Genomic DNA, 19,256 nt, shown 5'->3' with positions numbered 1-19,256 from the left:
CCACAAAGTGTGCCGGACAGGCGTCGTCTTTGTACCGCGTGTGCCCATTGGCCCGCTTCGGCCGTTCACAGTTGATACCACACACCACGCATGAGGGCACGTCTGGGGAGCCAACCGTTCCAGCTGGCCGTTTAAACCATGGCGCATTAGCGCATAAATGGCCTCTCGGCTTGAGTTGAGACAAGTCGTCTGCTACGATCTTAGTACAGCGCTGTGCTGCGGCATAGCAAATAGCAGCGGCCTCGAGCCTGCCTATTTTTTTTTGCATGTCTGGTCAATGTTTGACTGAGTCTCTCGTTTGTTGCCAACCAGAAACGTCCCATCTTCTCTCTTCTTCTTCATCAATCGTTCGTTTCGTCTGATCTCGCCCTACCGCTCGCTGCAAACCTTCTCCTGGCTCATGCCGGCTGCCTCTACTTTAGCTCATACAGCCTAGAGGGTCGCGTCGACAAGTGAACTGCACCTGCTTTAGCTTCACGTCAAAACCATCCCTTAAGGTGCGGCTTGGCCCAGACAGAAGGGAAGGGCAAGAATTCAAAATACAAAAAGCATCAATCAAAATAACACGTCCCGGCCCTACGTTTGCTAGTCAGGCAGGACGCACGCGACAGATTGATGAATAAGGGTCTCCCGGGCAGCATTTGCATTCGATATATATATATTTCTTCTTCTGGGCCAGAGCCTGTCTGGTCTGTCTGTGTGGCCCGCTTCTTCGCTTCGCTTCCCTCGTCCCTCTCCCCTCCAGGTCCCCATTGTAAGGAACACTGCCCCCCCAGTCTCCACGCCGCAACGCAACGCAACCCAGCGCATCCCAAGCCAGCGAGCGCAGCGCGCACTGCCCAGCCCGTTCGTTGCCCGGTCCAATTCCTACTGGTACGACTGACAGCCCGTACCGCGATTACTTTTCACCCTTTCTTATCTTAGCATCATTCTTGTTGAGATCATTCTTTGGGCTGTGCAGATCCGAACTTCTTCGACTTCCCTTTGTCATACTATTTACATTTACTGGCCCTATTTACTTACTACTTACTCGCCGGGCTGCCCTACCCGCATTCTCCCGCTTAATATTCTGCTCCTTTTACCCCGGATCAAGCCGACCCAAGCTGTTTCAGACTCGCCGCCCCGTTAGGTTAATTGGTATTCTGGCAGCTCCGTCGAACAAACGTGTATTGGGTATTCAACACGATGCGGCTGTAGACGTCTCAGCATTCCTATTTCCCGTTGTTGGTATCTGGGAAAAGATCCGAAATTCTTGTCCTACGGCTTTTGGGCGAAGAGAATATGCGAGGTCCCAGTCCTCGCTGTCACTCTAGAGAAGGCCGCTGTTGTGATGATGACGAACCAGAGAATAATTACCTGCCGGTCGCTATGAGTACGAGGCCGCCCGGAAACGACGATGCCCTAGCTTGGGCACACGACGCGACCGAGAGCAACCGCCATGCCACCATGCATCGATATGGACCCCAGCGGCATATGCCCATACGATATCGAACCTCCTTGCCGGCCGCCTGCCACTTCGCCCTCCTGTTGCTGCTCGCGTTGCTCTCCGTCCAACCTGCATCGGCCGTTCTGCTCCCATTCGACAATTGCCTGCCGAGCAACTACATCGCTAGCAATAACGCCGACCATGCCCAACTCCAATGGGTTCCTCTTTATCTCGATGCCGTTTTCGACCTCGAGAATCCGTTGCACAACCTCCGAGTCAGAGTCTATGGCAACGTGACCGGCACGGTCGGTAACACCACCCTGCCTCCCTGGAACGACACCAACCAGTGGAAGGGAAACACGAGCGTTCTGAACGGCAAGATCCAAAACCAACCAGATGGACCCGCTGGAAAGGCCACCACCCTCTTCAGCAAAGTCGACGTCTTGAGCTACGAACCTTATAAGACATTGTCCAATTTCTGCAATAGTACCAGGGATGGACAGTGTCCCCTGGGTCCAGTCTTCAATAATATCACGTATGTCGAAGAATAGACAGGGGCAAGATTCCTTGGGTCATATCCCCTATACATGTTGTACCCGAGAGGCTGACTTTACTTTAGTGGTTACCAGGGACTACCGTATCTCGAACTGTCGAATGATTTCTCGTCGCCTTACGCCTTCACGTCGTTTGCACCAACCCTGATAATATGGAATGGAGACGCCAGAGCCACGTCCATCGGTTGCATATCCAGCGTCGTCACTCCCAGTCTTGGGGGATTTCCTGGTTCCTTCGATTCCTCCCGGTCTTCGTTTTGCTCCTAGTTGGTGTGGCAACCGTTTTTGCCGGCGTGTTCAGTCCCTGGGGAACAAGCGACGTATTCCACTGGACGACGAATTACGGCAGACATCCCGACTTACTTAGACTAGTGACCCCGGGATTCGGTGACTGCCTCCAGTACATCCAATTTATTGTACTGACGGGTGGTTTATCCCTGAGTTACCCGGGCTACTACCAACCAGTGGTCAGCAATGGAGCATGGTCTGCTCTTATGTTCAACCAAAGCTTTGTATCCGGAGCCGAACCGTGGAAGAATATAGTGGATGGCGTGTATGTCACACAGAACATAACCAGTGTTTATGACGGCAGCAGCAGTGTTTATGGGCTGGAGAACGTCACCCGCTTGGTAGGGATGAGCCAGGTCGAAGACATTTGGGCTGGGATGATGGTTTGGCTGCTGGTAATATTCGCGATTCTCCTCTCCGCCATCCAGCTCGGCTTCTTTTTCCGCTGGGTTCTCCGTCTTGTTCGGCAGAACCCCGAAGAGGACCTGCGTGCCAAGAACATGCCCTTCTCCATGGGTAATGTAATCCGACTGGTCTTCAGCTACTTTTTGCTGCCTATAGTCACTTTGTCCCTCTTTCAACTGGTTGTCGCATCGCGATCTTCGGTTTACCTCGTGGCTTTGGCTGTGGTGACTATAGCCCTCATTGTGGGCTTTGCGGCCTGGCTCATATATTTGATCGCCTCGACAAGACCTCGATCGCATTTGTTCGACGATCTGGCCACCGTCTTGCTCTACGGGCCACTGTACAATACTTATTCGGACGAAGCGGCTGCCTTTGCGCTGATCCCGGTGCTTCTGACTTTCCTCAGGGGTATCGCACTTGGGGCGGTCCAAGCGTCTGGCATCGCCCAGCTTGTCATACTCGCGGCTTGCGAGGTTGTCCAGATGCTGACCCTGCACGCATTCCGCCCATTCCATTCGCCAACATCGATGAACGCCTATCACACCGGGTTCTCAGCATTGCGATTCGTCACCGTTATTCTCATGGTCGCCTTTTCGCCTACTATGGGTGTGCTCGAAGGGCCCAAAGGGTGGATCGGATATGTGATTCTCTTGATTCACGGCGCAGTCCTCGTTTTTGGCTTCTTCCTCAATGCTTTGCAGACCATCATCGAAGTTGTAGCCCGCATGTGTGGTGCTGGGGGAGATGATTCGCGGGGCCAGACGAGAGGAGGTTTATCCAGGATCTTTGGAGCTCGTCAGCTTCAAAGGCGTATCTCAAGGCGCGGGGCTACCTCTCGCCAAAGTCAGCTGAGTACGACGGCAATGCTGGATACTGTGCCAGCTTCCAAGAGGGGCTATGGCCGTGTGCGGAGCGAGTCTGCGGGTAGTATGGGCATAATGTTGCATCAGCAACAGCGGAGCTCCAGCGTCCTAGACGGTCGCAGCATCGATGCTTACTCGCTACCAATGGGGGGTAGTAGCTTTCCCCCGGGCACGCCAGGAGAAGTTAGTACCTTTTCCTTTCTGCCGTCGCCTGGGCAAGCAACTCGTCCGCAGCCAACCGCCGATCCATACTATCGTGCGCCACGGGCCCGGCGCCAAAACAGCGAGGATATAGGAGGAACACCCCCTTATCACCGCAGTCGCCAATCCGTTGGGAGCATAGATCTCGCAGACAAACGCATGAGCAAGGCCGGGGCCTCGTTCCCGGATCTCCCGGATGCGGATAACTCGCCAACAAGAGGGCAAACGCCAGCGCCGCCACAAGCCTATACGCCGGTCTTTGCCCCTAGGGCGGATTATTCAACTCGGGAAGTCGACTTCTACTACGGGGTACGAGGACCGGCCCTGAACTCAGACGGGCCAGGAAGGAAGCTGGGAACTGGGCCTGCAGATCCGACGAGTCCTGTTTCCACCGCGACGGGCTGGTTGAAGGGCCTTTTCGGCGGAAAGACCAAGGAGAAGGGTAAAGGATTCGAAGTGGTCCGAAGCGCCAGGATGCCGCCAGCAATGAAGGCACGCGGTGGCGAATTTGCTGACGAGGGTCCCCGGAAGGCATTCCTGTTGCTATGGGTGTGCTACGCAACGGCCCTATTGAGAGCGACGATGAAGATTCATCCCCGCGAGTTAAAAGAGGCAAGAAGAGAGATCTCCTGGACGATGAGGGTGAGGAGTCACAGGCCGACGACGAAGAGGAACGGGACATCGGGACAACAAAGCTCGCAGAAGGCCCACCTCTTTTGCCGGATCTTGATGCGGGCGAGTCATTTAAGGTGCCCAGTCGGCTAAACTCTGCGAAGACTGTAAAGACTAGTCGACAAACATCAAGGAGAACCGCTCGCGGAGTCGAGCTGGAACCTCTACCAGACGTGCCTAGGAAAAGCTCGAAGCGCAACTCCGGTGTGGACTTCATCAAGAATCCTCTGGTTAATCTAGTGCCACCTGCGGAAGCTGGACCCTCGCCCACATTCCCCGACGGGGCTTCGGGGACTACTTCGGCGCGGCTTCCATTCGATCGAACCAATTCGCATAACAAGCGCCTTTCCGGCTCTTCCCTCGGAGCGACCGACGACATGAACAGTCAGTTCCCCTCCCCTGGACAGAGCGGTGATAGCGGAGACGAAAGGCCTACTAGTTACGGCCATGTTCACCAGCACAGCATCAGCCGGGTCGACCCGTCGTCTGATCAACGTCTCGACTTGCTAGGGAGCTCAGCGGAGGTGGTGGAGGCAATTAGACGAGCCAGCGCCAGCTCTTCGACATCTCATCGTTCCCCCTCATAACGACAGACGTAACGAATCTTCTTTTTTTGTATACATCATATAGAGCTTGGAGCGGCAACCAGCGTGACGGGGGTGAAAGATCGAAGGATGAGAGGAAGAGAGAGAGAAACCCGAGGATACGACGGAGGTGCGTGATGCTATGACGGAAGGGGAGGGTTTTCCGTCTCTTGTCTATAATCATATGGGTTGATTTAGCGACGGCGTACAAAATTGGTTGTCGAGCAATATTTCGCGACACGTTGTTCTTGCTGGTCTATGTAGCAGTTTATATACGGACATCTAGGTCGCGCGTGACATGGAGAAACAAGGGGACGTTAATGGCTCTCGGAAAAGCTGAGCCGGTATCTTTAGCTCCATAGTAATGAAATAGTATTAAGAGGTCAAACAAACTATGCTCCAGGCTCTAATCCCATGTATGCGTCGTGGTCTATTGCCATGCTTGCTGGCTGGCGGGTAAGTGTTCTTCCGAGTGCTTTAGCTATTGATCCGTTCGGGTTCGATGTCGTCATGAACATGGGGCATGCTCTGCATGTATATATCATGTGAATCCAGAGTCTATGCATATCCTACAAGACTTTAGATGCATCTGAAACCCAATCGACTTACGACGTACCAAAAATGGCGGTCAAGATATTCCTGTGAGTAGATACAGGTGCTTCCCACTAGCAAGGACTAATACTAAATAACACCCGCTCCCGCGAAGCACCGGCGCTACGGGCTACATCGGCGGCGATGCCTTGTCCGTCTTGAGTCAAGCGCACCCGGAATTTGAGTTTAGTCTGCTTATCCGGACGCAAGAGAAAGCCGACAAGGTCAAGGCCCAGTACCCAGACGCCGACATCGTCCTTGGGGACCTGGATGATTCCGAGCTTCTCCGGGAGCAGGCTGCCAAGGCCGATATTGTGCTTCGTAAGTGTACACATCATGGGCGTAGGTTGCTTATTTCTTCCGGTGAGCTGATCGGGGCATTACCCCAGACACCGCCGAGGCCTCCGACCACGAAGCCGCAGCCCGGGCCATCGCCGCGGGCCTGGCCGAGGGCCACTCCGGCTCGCGCCCGGGCTTCTGGCTGCACACGGGGGGCACCGGCATCCTCACGTACCGCGACTCGGAGGCGGGAAGGCTGGGCGAGCACGACGACAAGGAGTTTGCCGACGACGACGCCGGCGTCGCCGAGCTGACCTCGCTGCCCGACGGCGCCTTCCACCGCAACGTCGACAAGGTCGTCCTCGAGGCGGGGGCGTCAAACGCCATCAGAACCGCCATCGTCTGCCCGCCCACCATCTACGGCACCGGCCGCGGCCCCGTCGCCACGCGCGGCCGCCAGGCCTACGAGCTCGCCCGCCTCGTGCTCCGGGGGGCTACGCGCCCGTCGTCGGCGCGGGGCGGGCGCGCTGGAACCACGTCCACGTCGCGGACCTCAGCGAGGCGTTCCGGCTGCTGGTCGAGCAGGCGGTCGTCTCGCTCGGCGGCGGCGGCGGAGAAGACGCCCGGGAGCTGTGGGGGGCTCGGGGCTACTACCTCGTCGAGAGCGGCGAGCACGTCTGGGGCGAGCTGGCGCGGGCCATGGCGGCCGAGGCGTTCGACATGGGGCTCTTGCCTGCCAGGCCCGAGGACCGCCGCCTCGACAAGGACCAGGCGCTCGCCGTGGCCGGGTTCGAGGCCGTCAGCTGGGGCTGGAACTCGCGGGGACGCGCGGTGCGGCTGCGGGATGGACTTGGGTGGCAACCGCGGGCCGCGTCGCTCGAGGCGTCGATCCCGGAGATTCTCGAGTATGAGAAGCGGCGCTTGTAGGAATGTAAACTATGTATAACACGAGAGATGGCCGGGCGGACGAAGGCGGTTCGCGTGGTCTTCACTTATACAAGCAGGGCGTCTACTGGAAACCCGCCCATGCTTTCCTTGTGGCACATCGGCTATAATTAGAATCGAATGCGGGAACTTGGCGCTCCTTATCGAATGTTTTGTTGGAGAAGATGATTTGGGGGCCGGCAAGGTTAGCAAGGCCAAGGGTTTTGCTGTGCCGTGTAAGTTGCTGTGCCGCACAATCTGACAGGCAGAAACTCCAGGACTCGGGCTGTCTCCGTAAATGCTGACATGGTGTTACTGTGAACTAGCCATAACTAATTGCTCTAACGTTGAGGATTCCATCGATAGCCAGTTGTATCATGACCACCGAATACCCCGGAACCGATTGCTGCTCCGGATTACGTGAGGGCACCATGTTTTCTGTGCGACTATGGTTTATATATAGGTCTACTCGGTTCCCGTATCGCTAGTCGCCCCCGTTCGGGCCCGGCATCCTTTACACAGCCACTATCACCTAACTGGTGGCACGACATCGCAGGACGGCTAAGACGGCGCGTTTGGACTTAAACCAATGTACATAACTAACATCGTCATTCAATCATGGAAGGTTGTTACTATTCTCTCTACATTGGTCATCCAGTCTAATCACAAACCTCCGAAGCACGCCCGCTCCTGCCACATGTATCTTGGACGGCGAGATGCGACGTCCTCATTCCATATTGATTGCCCTTCTACCTTTGGCGGCGGGGCGTCCCTCTCTAGATCACTCGTCCAAAGAGATCACACCCAAGCATGCGGTGCGAAACTCGATTACGGAACTGTACAAGCGCCACTCAGGCGAGCAGATGGAGACGAGGCAGCAGGCCGGCGGCATCGTGAAGTTTCCAGACGAGATACCGGACTGCGACAAGGATCCCAGTTTCGTCCTTGACGTCAAGTCTCGGTATCAGTACGCAGAGGGGGCGCAAGTGCCGACGGTCCAAGGACTGGACGCGCCATGCTTGGATGCGTGGGGCGAAGGGGAGGCCAAGTTCCAGTGCCGGTGAGTACAATGCCGGGTAGGGCTTTGAAGAAATGAAGGGGATCTGACGGAAACGATAGGACCGAGTATTGGCTTGCCGAGACGCAAGTCAGCTACACCGATTGGGTCAACACGACTGTTAGTGCTGGGACTCCGGATTGCCTCGCGCACACGCGGAACCCGGTCAGGGGCTGGACTGGAGTGCTTTGGAAACCGACTTTGTGGTTGAGGGCAGGCAAGTCAGCTTCACCCGCAACAAGCAGGCCAAGTCGACCAGTATATGCCTCGCCCCTGGTGATCATCAACAGACCAACAGTGGCTGCAAGTGGCAAGGCAACGACAACAAGTGTCACAGGGTCTGGGAATCGACCAAGAAGCTCGATGTGTACGGATACGTTGCGCGGGTTTGCAGCCGGAACATTGGCAACGCCAAGGGCAAGTCATCCTTTCCCCTGAGAAGCATATGGGTTTCCTAACATATATGACGGGCATTCAGGCAACCAGCAGAACACCAAGATTGCCGACGACCGCTGGGTTCGCGGCATGGCCGACTTCCGTTTCTCCGCACCCATCGGCAAACAGGTTGGTTGTGAGGCCGAGTGCGCCGATCAGGAGTATCCCGCGCCTACGCCGCCCCAGGAGAGGCCTGTGCCGTTTGATAAGAATTTCTTTATAAAGAACAGGTGATTAAAAGGATCGGCTGGTGTTGGTGATACCCATGGAGTTCTACAGTGCAATAATAAGATCAACTACATACTCAGAACGGATGTGCTCTGCTTTCTGTCACAGGAACCTTGCAGCAATACAGGTGGATGAGGCAAGGGGGGAGGTATCGGTGTATGCCACACAATTTCATCGTATGTGAACGTTTGCATCTGTCTGCCACTGTAACACACAAGGCACTGACAGAAGGAAACGATGTTTCTTCGTGTCTAAGAGGCTCGAACCACTTGCTATGTCAACATTCGAGCGCTGCGGGATAGGGGCAAGTCCCAGCGCTCAGTCTCATGAGAGCGGGAAACATGAATGACGAGATGGTTTAGTGTTGCAAAGCGAGTTCGCCTTGACAGGTGCTCGTTTACAACTCATCTTGGACGGTGTTTTCCCGCTGTGATCCTGCCGTTATACCGTAAGACACCAATAGATAGCGATTGACAAGGCCATCCATCTAGAAAGTTACAGAGCCACGGGATGTGCCTACAAGCCGAGAAACTTAACTCAAGCCTACCTTGCGAAGGGAAAGAGCCACCTCTTCGTGAGCCACGTCGTTCAACCACGAGTCAAATCACACGAGAAGCTCCTTCCTATACAGCTGCTAACCGCCTGTCATCACCCTCCAGTCAGTCATCCTAGGGGGGCTTCCACCGTATATGGCACATCGCCAAATCTACTGCCGCGTCGTCCCTCCTTAATCAGGAACAATCCAGCGACCCCATATCTCTCCCCCCTTCGTAGCTTTGGACACATGCATCGAGCATCCCTTTGCGCAGGAGGGGCTTTGTACAGCCCCCTTACCCCTTTCCGCACTCCAAAGATGATTTTCATGCAGAGTATCCTAGTAAGCTAGCATCTACGACAGTAAACTCAATTCATTATGATCATACATAAGTGTCAACCCCCTTGAGGCTATCACACGTCGTCAGGGTATGTATGTATAGCATAGCATGACATCGCGCCAGGTCCCGCGGAAGGACCGGGGCCGGCCGGCTGCGCAAGTGACCAGAAGAGGCTAAGCAAGCATCTCACAGGGGGAGATGAGCAGTAACAGTGCCAGTGGCGGCAGCAACATTGGTAGCAGTGGCTGCAGTAGTAATAGCAGCAGCAGTAATGGTGATAGTGCCAGTGAGTGGTGAGCTGGCTGCAACAACGTACCCCCCTCATCCATGAGCACGAAGCGTAGCTCTCGTTTCCAGTCTTTACCATTTGAGGAAGCAGAGTTTTTTGTCTCTCTCCCTCTCCTTCTTCACTCTAGTGTGGGGGGTCGGGACGTTGACGGGGTGGATGGTCGCCCTTTGTTTACTATTGATGATACTCCGCAGCCACTTTTCTTTTCGTTATTGCCCACCTTGCCTGCCCTGTACGTACAAGCATGCTGATCCGTGCCACGGGAAACGCACTCTCTCGGGGCCATGGCAGGGTCTTGCCCCGTGGGCACTTTCGGCCGACAGAGGCACCGTCGGAAACATATTGTGCCGCGAACATACATTGCTAGGCAGGCTTGCGTGGAGAACAACAACAACAACATTATCATCGAGTGGCCGGCCGGCCGTATTGCTGGTGTCAGTGGTGGGACATGGGAAGCAGCAGCCAAGCCCAAAACAAACCAAACCCAACCCGATAGATAGCCTCTTCGGCGGACAAAAAGTCCCGAGGAGAGGTGGCCGGGTCACGGATCATGCCAGTTCCCCTTGATCCGGGGCTTGGGACGCGTCATTTTCTTCCATTCCCTTCTTGCATCCGGCAGAGGGGCTTGGCTCGTTGTCATTCCACAGAGCCAGGGGTGAGTGGCATCACAGTAATAAGATAAGCATTTCTGTGGCAGTTGGCGACATACGTGCGCGTAAGGTCCACCACACGCCAGCAGCAAAACCCTCGCCCGCAGGTAGGTGTGTAGGTAGGTAGGTAGGTCTCTTCCTTGTACTACGTAGAGCTTACCTTATCTGGTTTGGGCAGGTCAACAGATGCTTGAGTAAGTAGGTAGGCAGGTGTATGCATGTGTATGCAGGTGTACTGTTTTGTCTCCGACATCGTCTCCTTGACTGGGAAGGCGACAAGAAGAAACCCCCATGACTTAGGTTTTGCGGTATTTCTTCCCATGCTGGCCCGTGTGTTGTTGGGCCGCTTGACGTCCGTTTGCTGACGCGCGCCGTCTTACTTCGCTTCATTGTTCAAGTGCTTTGGTTTCGAAACGACACCGAGAAGACAGGGCAGGGGAGAGACATGGCAGAAAGAAACGAAGGCATTCCCCGCCCCGAACAGAAGAAATTCGCGCACACTACCTACCAGCTTCCTCATTCTTCTCCTTCCTCTTTGCAGACATGTGATAATCGGCATCACTCTCGCTGCCCCGGGGCTTTCGAGCCTGGAGTGCTCGAGTAAGTTCTGGAACAGCGACCTCTATCTGGCCCGTCCATCTATGTGAAGCTCGCAGTCGGGCATGAGGAAATCATGCCCGCGTGATGGGGGTCATCGGGCAACAAAGACCAAGCTGAGACGGAAGCACTAAGAGCTTCCGCGTTAATTGCGGCGTCGGCGATGTCGTTTTCGATCAGGAAGATGAGGCAGGGTAGAACATGGTTTACGACCCCTATCATATCATCGTCGATGTACCGACAAATATGCTGGGATACAGGCATAGGTTGGTATGGGCGTCAGTCGCCCCGACGAGAAGAAGAATCCGGCTACCCAATCAGACAGGAGGCAGCAGCAACATCGTACTACCTATGACTCGTTGCCTCTTGATAATCCCTCTGCAGGAGCACGGCCGTGGGCGTCTTCAGCAATTCAAAAGAGGTTTGCTGGTGGTCCACCACGAACGAGACCCAACGTATAGAGATTGCGGGCCCAGGAACGACTGGCACCTTAGCCGTCCTCAGATCCCTGGGGCAAATCATCGAAGACATCAATCTAGATCGGCCCATGATACAGAAGAGAACCCTATCACCTATGGGGCAGCCTGGAAATCTATCAATATCGCAATGGCAGTCGTCCCAGATAGCCTACGTGTGTGCATGTCTGTCTGCGCGCCTGACAGCTTACTACCACGATATAGTACGCAGGAAAACGATAGCAAGTCCAAACATGTACGTCAGATGATTGAGATAATCGGGTGAGTTGTGAACCTAAAGACCCAAGCTTTGGACCCTTGATCTCGTCCCGACACTTAGTTTTCTTCTTCGCTCGTTCTGGAATGCGGAGTAGGTTCCGGGATGAGAACTCTGCTCTGTTATTTGTTCGTATGAACTCTCTCATATTGACCAAACGATGTCACCGTTGGAACAGAGTTTCATGCGATGAAGTCAAATTCGCCTGAGGGGTACAGGGTGTGCGCGCCAATGGCCATTCCAGACGACCAGAGTGACGCTCTGAGCTGGGGTGAGCCTGTGAGTTGGGGAGGATTTGGAGATACCCCTCTCTCTACCCCCTCTCCTTGGTCAATATAAACCAAAACTTATGATTGCAGCCTGCTCGTTGTCGTACCGTGTTTCCGTACGCATACCAACCATGGCTAGCGTTCACATTTGAAACCCCAGAGGTCTTGGGGAGCACGATCACCTGGTGCCCCCCAGAATGCATGGGAGCGCTGGCAAGATAGTAGAGTCTGATGCACAAGCCTTGTTTACCATCGGTCGTGCGCGCGGCGCAGTACTCAACTCGCAAGCCGGTCTAACAGCCGACGACGAGGTGAATAGGCTCAAAGCAGACACCTCTGGAAAGTCGGAGAGAGTTCATCCCAGGCTGTTGCGCATAGGCACACCGCCAAGCTTTGCTCGTCATGAGATGCAAGACGATATCTCAAAGAGCCAGCTCAGCAACAGGTCCCGGTGGCTCCTGAATGATTCGCGCCGCATGGGATTATCAGCTAGCCGAACAAGTAGAAAGTTACAGAAAACCCCTACAGCATCATCGTCCCATGAAGCCTCCAAGGCCGTAGCGATGCGTGCAGCAGAAGGCAAGGTAAGCTTTCGAGGTTGGGATTAGAGACTTCACTATGCCTTGGAAGCAGTTATGTGGCATCAGCAAGGTTGACACAGCGATGGTATGGCAGAGTGGTATGGTCCATTCGCCGCTTCAGCATGATAATTGCAGTCATGATACTGAGTAGCAGTGGTTTATGGTGATATGATGTGATGAATTTGAGATAGGAATCAGACCATGGTGATATCACAGAGCGCGGGAAGGCCACGCATGATGTGGTAGCTCGCCACGAGGTGGCGAGGGGAAAGCGATGAGCTAGTAGAAGGCGCTCCTATGCCCACACCGCAGTCGCGCTATCAGAGTGAAAAGAAGCAGTCTGTTGTGAAAAATAACCCCGTTGATAGTCAACTTTGAACTCGATAATATAGCACAGGCCATGCGTATCATAGGAAATTCTTCTAGTGTGCTTATTGCCGTGTCTCAAGCACGACGCTCGCGCCGCAACAAGGGCCCTCGAGCAGCAGCTATTGAGAATCCCAAGTATGTACTGCTCCATGAGAGGACTCGTACATGTACTTTGGGAGACATATCAGCACTTTTGCAACGCTTTCGCAGCGGCGCAAACCTTGATGCGATGTCACGCACGTGGTTCGCGCGCCGCCTGTGATCTTGAACTTTGGGCAATAGCGATCACTCCATCATCAGTCGCTTCCGCCATCCAAGGATGAGATGGAAATGGATGGGCCGATCCCTAGTGGTAGAAGCTAGATTCTAGCCGTAGAAGCACGTCGATAGCAAGCATTAGGCATACTGATGGCAATCACATCGTATCCTGTCGGAAGCCTATCTGCCAAAGAAAAGTAGCTCGCCCAGGCCGGCCCTCCTTACGATGACGGAGCCGATTGGCCGTACGGGGTGACACCCACACCACCACCACCGTCACCGCCACCGCTTGCAGGACCAGCGGCGCCGTTCATGACTCGGCGGCTCGGATTTCCACGCGGCCCGGCACACCACCAAGAGAGATATATTGGCGCTAGAAGACTTCTAGAAAGTTTCTAGTTCCGGTCTAGAGAGCGTTAGCTTCTTTAGTCACTGCTTTGGAAGGGTTTTAGAATCATCGATAGAAGCTTCTGATAACGATTGGGCGACGCGGGAGGCGACCAGCCATCGATCGGCATCACAAATCCTCTAGATGCTGCCCTAGAAGGGGGCAAAGAAGAAAAAGAAAGCAGCATGCAGCTCAGCTATGCTACAGCTATGCTGCAGTCGGAAAACGCACTACTAGCGGCGGAAGTGCGACGAGTTGCGCGTACGTCGTATAATTTCCATCGCCGACATTGCCGCTGGTTGCGACTTCGGCGGCAACGCAGAGTGGCTCGTGAAAGAAAGGATGTGCCAGTTAGTGTAGATTGGGTAACGTTCAGTGATTGGGTTTTCTTTTTGGCAGGACATCCTTCAAAAAACCAAGGCATGTTGTTATCAGGCCAAGGCAGTGGGTATATGTTGGGGAAATGTCCACCTTGATGGTGGCTCGACGATCGACAACGAAAGATTACGCATATCCCCAAACATACCATGCTGTCACTCACCCCGATCCGATCACAGATAACGGGACCGAGACATCGTCGTTCAACAGTAGGTAACACGAGAGAAGCCCACGCCGATGATGACCGTCACAGGGTACAGTAAGCCGTCTTCGGGGTTTTAAGGTTTGGCGATGCGTCACTGTGCATCTTTCTCCTCGTTCCGTTAGACCACTGTGGCACGCTGTTGGCTCTCGCTCGTCAGGGGCAGACAGGTGGGAGGGGAATTCGGCCTTGCGGAGAAGAGAGACGTGTATCCAGGTAGGAAAAGAGACAGGGTTCTTTCTGATATCCTTGCTCTTTCCCACCGATCCCCTGCTCGGAAGTCGACAGGCCTACCTGACTAATTTCCCTTCCCCTTGTCTTGGTTGCAACCGCTGTGCGTAATCCCGGCATGAGGCGTATACTAACGGATTGCCCTGTTAGGACATCAGACGCGGGACCGTGCCCAATCCGTATATGGATCTGCCCGTCGCACGTGGTTTTGTTCCTAATGTGATGCTATTTTGTCGTTATCTGTACGCGATGAAAATACACAGACCGTATTTAAGTTTTCACACTTCAGGTTTGCACTGCGCGCTGGTTGCAAGTTTATTAAGGAGTCCCCGCTGTCGGTCGCCAGGCTGTATACTGCAACAAATAACAAGACGCATATGCTGTGGGCGATGGCGTGGTGCCGTCATTTGCTGAGATCGTGATCATGTGCTATGTAGAGAATCAGACCCGAAAGCGGGATGCAGCCGACTCCGCAACACAAGCGTTAGCGAAAGAACGCCGTTCATGTCGCTTCCGTTGCTTTTTCTTCGGCGTCTTCGTTCGACAGCTGGTATTTGTTTTTCTGTATCATAATTGGCTTGCATATTCCATTTCGAGTAAAGCCACAGCTAGACACTAGAAGGGTCAGCCCATTACCTGCGCAATGCTCTCAAACATCAAATTGATGAATGGCCTTGGATACGCTGTGTCTTAACCCTAGATGCGTTTTCGGGATGCTGAAATTGGACGGGGGAGCGGGTCTATACGCTTTCTCAAACAGGAAGGTAGGAAAAGAAGCATATCTGCTTTGGTCTCCCGTCCTCTGAGCCCTGGGCCCCAGGGAAAATCAAATATCCAGATTAAGCAAGGGTGGTAGTGTAGAGGCTCTACTTGTGAATGAGCGCGGGCCTTGGGGACCGGAGATGTTTCCGTCTGGTCGACTGTCATACGAGGCGTGTATCTCGGAGGACGCTTATGTAGAAACCGATGGTGAAGTACAAGAGCGCGCAGGAATTTAAGACCAGCCTGCAGACATACGTAGCATGTGCGCAGTGATGTCCCTTTAACCGATATGGTGGGATTGATGTACTGTTCACCCCATGCCACAACTACGAGAAGCTCCCGACGAGCGTCGGAGAGAAAGCCGGTAGCTCATCGGGACGATCCCGAACGCCACCTGCCACAATGTTGTGCTTTCATATCCGCGCCGCCGGATTGGCGAACATGCCTGTTAGCTCTAGTCAGTAGGGGGGATGGCGTTTGCTGTGGCTTGTTTGGGCGTTGACGGGAGCCCCGTCTCGCGTCCAGCCACCCGGGAAGCTGACATCCGTACTATTTTGAGCCCGTCACCGACGACTAAAGCATAAAAGCAAAAACAAAAACAAAGCAATGCCGTCTCCCCGCCTATGTGGTGTGGGTGTGTGTGTGTCTTCTGTTTGTCGGCTCTGTATCCCCGTTGCTAGTTGAAAAAGGAGGCTGATGTTTCTCAGGGGGTCCCAAACGTCGTGGTACCACCTGGAGATCGTGACCCCTGGGCCCTGCGTTTTTGCATGGGCATTCTCTCGCCCTAATGTAACCACGGGTAACTCTCAACTACTCAATGCGGAAATTTCGACAGTGTGAAAAAGCCGTAGGTTTGTATCTCCTCTACGTAGTAAGCAGGCACTCGCTGCGGGGCAGGTTCGATATCCAAGTCAAAGGGGAGTCTCATTGGGTTTCCGTTGCGTCTAACTCGGCCATTGGACTGCAGGCGTGGTGTCAGGCTCTCGACATGGCTACCGGCTCCGACCAAGCCAAGCCACGTGTTGTGGCAGACACAACGTGCACAGACTGGCTCGCCCAGGACTGCTGCACGAGGCTCGAAGGAGGGTGCGGGATTTCTTCTCGAACGCGGGGAAGGACCTTCTCAAGCGAAGACGGCGCGAACTCTGTTGAGGAGAATGTTGCAGAGAAGGGGACAGGCGGGCATCGAAACCAGGTCGACGCCTGGCAGAATGACGTACGAGGCGTAAGAGTGTCGAGAGTGTCGAGTGTCGAGTGTCGAGTGTCGAGCTGTATCGTGGTCGAGGAGAAGAGTGTGCGTGGGCATCACGACACAAAGACCAGCGACTTTAAAGTTCAGCCAAGGGCATAGCACCCTGTTTCAAACCACATGCCCTCGTACAACTCCATCCGTCCATCTGCTGCCACTGTGGTATCTCCAGATGGACCGACGGCGCATTGACGAAAGAGAGGGGTGTGGGGGGGGTGCTGCTGCTCAAGTCGGTACGCAGCCGTTGCGTCGTTGATCCTGGTAGCGCTGCTGCAGCAGTGCTTCCAAGTGGCAGCTCGCCTAAATTGTTAGTTGGGGCAGGGTCTCGTCTGGGTACGGACGGTAGCGAGGGTGCATCTCCACAAACGTCTTTCTCATCTTCTTCTCTCGCTGTTCTTTCCGAGTCTTCTGTTCGATTGCAATTGATTCTCGATCCCATGCGCCCTTGGCCGCGGTAGTCTCGCCTTAGCTCTAGGCTTCCGGTCTTGTTTTCCACGCAAGACAACGCTGCTAGTTGGTCGAATGTATGAGGGAGGAGGGGTGGAGGAGCTTCGTTGGGGTGGCAGTGGCATGCTTGGCTAGCCTTGACCGCAATAGCTCCGATATTTCGGTGCCCCCATATCTCTCTCGTGCGAGAATCGAAAGAGTCGGTCGTCTCATGGAGATTCACCGCCCTGCAGGGCTTTGCAGGGCGTTGCGTTGCAGTTGCAGGGCGGGCATCGGGCCCAGGACAGGGCAGGGTGTTTTCAGTCGGCGGGGACCCGTTGCGAGGGCCGTAAATTGTTTTCAATCTGGGCGAGGCAGAGCGAGTGCGACGACTTCCCAGCTGCCAGTAGGGCTCGTCTCTCGCTTCCCCTTGTACCTTGCCCGTGGCTCGCTGTGGGGCTCTACCAATCTTTCTGCATGCATATGGCAGCGTAATGGCTCGCTAGTGGTAGATCTTCCAAGGCCATCGATGATCTACGGCAAGGTATAGCCGGTTTAGTCAACCACCAGCCTGAGCCGTGTCCGCGCAAATACCCGGGTCCCCTGGAACACGCAAGGGGTCGTCGTGTCACTCCGTGCATGGCCGTGGTTTATCCGCCCTCCAGGCCTACGAACTATGTATACGAAGCTGGCGAGCTGGGTCTGTCTGCCTCTCTGAACTTTCTACGACGATCCCTTCTGGTGCGATGCATTGGCACTCGGCATTGCTGCTTAGCGAGAGCCGGTCGTCATATGCGGGTGTGTGTGTGTGTGCGTGCGTGCGCGCGTGTATGTGCGCCGTCTTCCCCCTCCTCGTTTATTGCCTAAGTGAAGAAAGGTGGGCGGCATGATGGAAAGCGGGTAGGCAAGGCAGACCGAGAACCCACCATGGTTGTGTATGTAATAGTAATGGGATGCTATGCTATGTAGAGGAATAGCTGTCGTAAGGTAGTGCAGTAGGCAAAGCAGAGCGTCTGTCTAGCCAACCACCGGGCCCTTTCGCTGACGGTCGAGTCCTTCTTGGCAGCTGCTTTTCTCGCATGCAGGCTGCAACGTGATACAAGCCACATCCGACGCGATTAGCTAATAAGTCTATAGACAGCCCGACGGACGGGTCTCGTCTTCCAAAGACCGTCGGACCATTGCTTGCGGCAGTTGCTCCCCAGTCCGCAAGCGCTGGGCTCGAGTGTAAGCTTGTGAACAGACAGCGCGCTGGGGGAGGGAGATTCGAGCCGATAATGGATCTCGAACGGGGCCTTTCAGCCATGTCTGGTCCGTCTCGGCCGGTTGTGGCCGTTGCACCTCTAGCGCGTAAGATAGGGCAGTCGTATACCATCAGCAGCCTGCCCGTAGCACGTACGCACATAGTCGTAGTATCATATCATAGCCAGCCAGCCCATTGTTTTCCTGGGTTGCACCTCTTAGCTAATGAGACTACCAGGGGGAGGTCGCTGGTTGGCCCACCACTAACTAATACGATCCATACCTCTAAGTGTTGTTTTCCTCGCAGAAGCGGGCCTCCTGGTGAACGTGAACTGGAGACATGTCCATTCTCCATTGTCCAGACTCCATATGTAATAATTTGATCATGAATGGAGAATTCCGTTTCCGCTACCTTGACCATCTCGCATTGGCTGAAACGGGTAGGTGTGCTCCCGGTCGAGATCAAGATTCGTCCGCGGCAGTGGCTCCGTTTCTGTGTCTCTGGCCAGCAAAATGAACGCAATCTCTCATGTCTCCTCTCTCATGTACGTGGCCAGACCGGGCGCTCGTTTGAGGTCCAACGGCATTCCCACTTTCCAATTGCACTTGACTGGCTTCTGGGGAGCTTGGTGACTTCCTGGGCAGCAGACATTGCTGGAAATGCCATCCATGACTCAGCTTGCTGTTGGCACGGATCATGCGTTTGCTTCCGAGGGCTAGCTACACAGCTTCTCCAGATTCTACGAGTCGTTGTCGTCGCCTTATGGGGACATCTCTTGTCAACGGGCTCTGTGGTCTGTTGCAACTAAGCATTTGCTGTGGGCTGCCAATCGGCGACCAAACAAAGTAATCCCCGCCTTCGTGGACAAAGCTGGCTTACTTCACCCAAATCGAGAAGAAGAGATCATGTGTGAAATCAGGTTTATTACATTCATGGCTTTCTATCTATATTGAAAAAGACTTGTATCAAAACAGCGTCGAGAAAGGAAAATAGATGCCAAGCAAAGTTATCTCTTTTGAGTATCATGGTCCCGTAACACCCCCTGGTTTGGTGATGGATAGTTGTCGCAGCCATCCCACTTTTTGATATGAGAGTCAATAAAACATCATCCGCAACGCCGTAATACCCCGTGGTATCAAAATGCCCGTGGGCTAGCGCCTCCCGATTCCAAGGGCCAGTTGCAACGCTGCCCGTTCCGCCTAATGTGTAAAGCCATAAAAAAGAGAAGAAAAAACAACCAAAAGGGGAGA

General features: G+C 54.4%; 5 protein-coding genes across 5 annotated transcripts; 4 read left to right on the top strand and 1 right to left on the bottom strand.

The window, feature by feature from the left end:
- Positions 1 to 1,368: 1,368 nt before the first annotated feature.
- Positions 1,369 to 4,996, top strand: PG998_002565 (uncharacterized protein; the record flags this gene model as incomplete). The annotated part of the gene is made up of 4 exons (XM_066869383.1): positions 1,369 to 1,961; positions 2,046 to 2,164; positions 2,353 to 4,179; positions 4,269 to 4,996. 4 exons carry the CDS (start codon positions 1,369 to 1,371, stop codon positions 4,994 to 4,996), a joined length of 3,267 nt encoding a protein of 1,088 aa, XP_066737798.1.
- Positions 4,997 to 5,614: 618 nt separating this feature from the next.
- On the top strand, positions 5,615 to 6,790 carry PG998_002564 (nucleoside-diphosphate-sugar epimerase; the record flags this gene model as incomplete). Its single annotated transcript, XM_066869382.1, has 4 exons — positions 5,615 to 5,634; positions 5,700 to 5,905; positions 5,974 to 6,400; positions 6,421 to 6,790. The coding sequence occupies 4 exons, from the start codon at positions 5,615 to 5,617 to the stop codon at positions 6,788 to 6,790; spliced, it is 1,023 nt and encodes a 340-aa protein (XP_066737797.1).
- Positions 6,791 to 7,503: 713 nt separating this feature from the next.
- On the top strand, positions 7,504 to 8,302 carry PG998_002563 (uncharacterized protein; the record flags this gene model as incomplete). The annotated part of the gene is made up of 2 exons (XM_066869381.1): positions 7,504 to 7,847; positions 8,062 to 8,302. 2 exons carry the CDS (start codon positions 7,504 to 7,506, stop codon positions 8,300 to 8,302), a joined length of 585 nt encoding a protein of 194 aa, XP_066737796.1.
- A 3,814-nt stretch (positions 8,303 to 12,116) lies between these two features.
- On the top strand, positions 12,117 to 13,131 carry PG998_002562 (uncharacterized protein; the record flags this gene model as incomplete). Its single annotated transcript, XM_066869380.1, has 4 exons — positions 12,117 to 12,503; positions 12,553 to 12,598; positions 12,893 to 13,004; positions 13,080 to 13,131. 4 exons carry the CDS (start codon positions 12,117 to 12,119, stop codon positions 13,129 to 13,131), a joined length of 597 nt encoding a protein of 198 aa, XP_066737795.1.
- A 3,080-nt stretch (positions 13,132 to 16,211) lies between these two features.
- PG998_002561 (uncharacterized protein) lies at positions 16,212 to 17,692 on the bottom strand (the record flags this gene model as incomplete). Its single annotated transcript, XM_066869379.1, has 3 exons — positions 16,212 to 16,414; positions 16,470 to 17,236; positions 17,679 to 17,692. 3 exons carry the CDS (start codon positions 17,690 to 17,692, stop codon positions 16,212 to 16,214), a joined length of 984 nt encoding a protein of 327 aa, XP_066737794.1.
- Positions 17,693 to 19,256: the final 1,564 nt, after the last annotated feature.

Source organism: Apiospora kogelbergensis (genome assembly GCF_038363985.1).
Source record: "Apiospora kogelbergensis strain CBS 113332 chromosome Unknown utg000001l_segment0_segment0, whole genome shotgun sequence".
Lineage (NCBI taxonomy): Eukaryota > Fungi > Ascomycota > Sordariomycetes > Amphisphaeriales > Apiosporaceae > Apiospora > Apiospora kogelbergensis.
The sequence above is the reverse complement of the archived record's forward strand: the minus strand, read 5'-3'. Positions and strand labels throughout refer to the sequence as shown.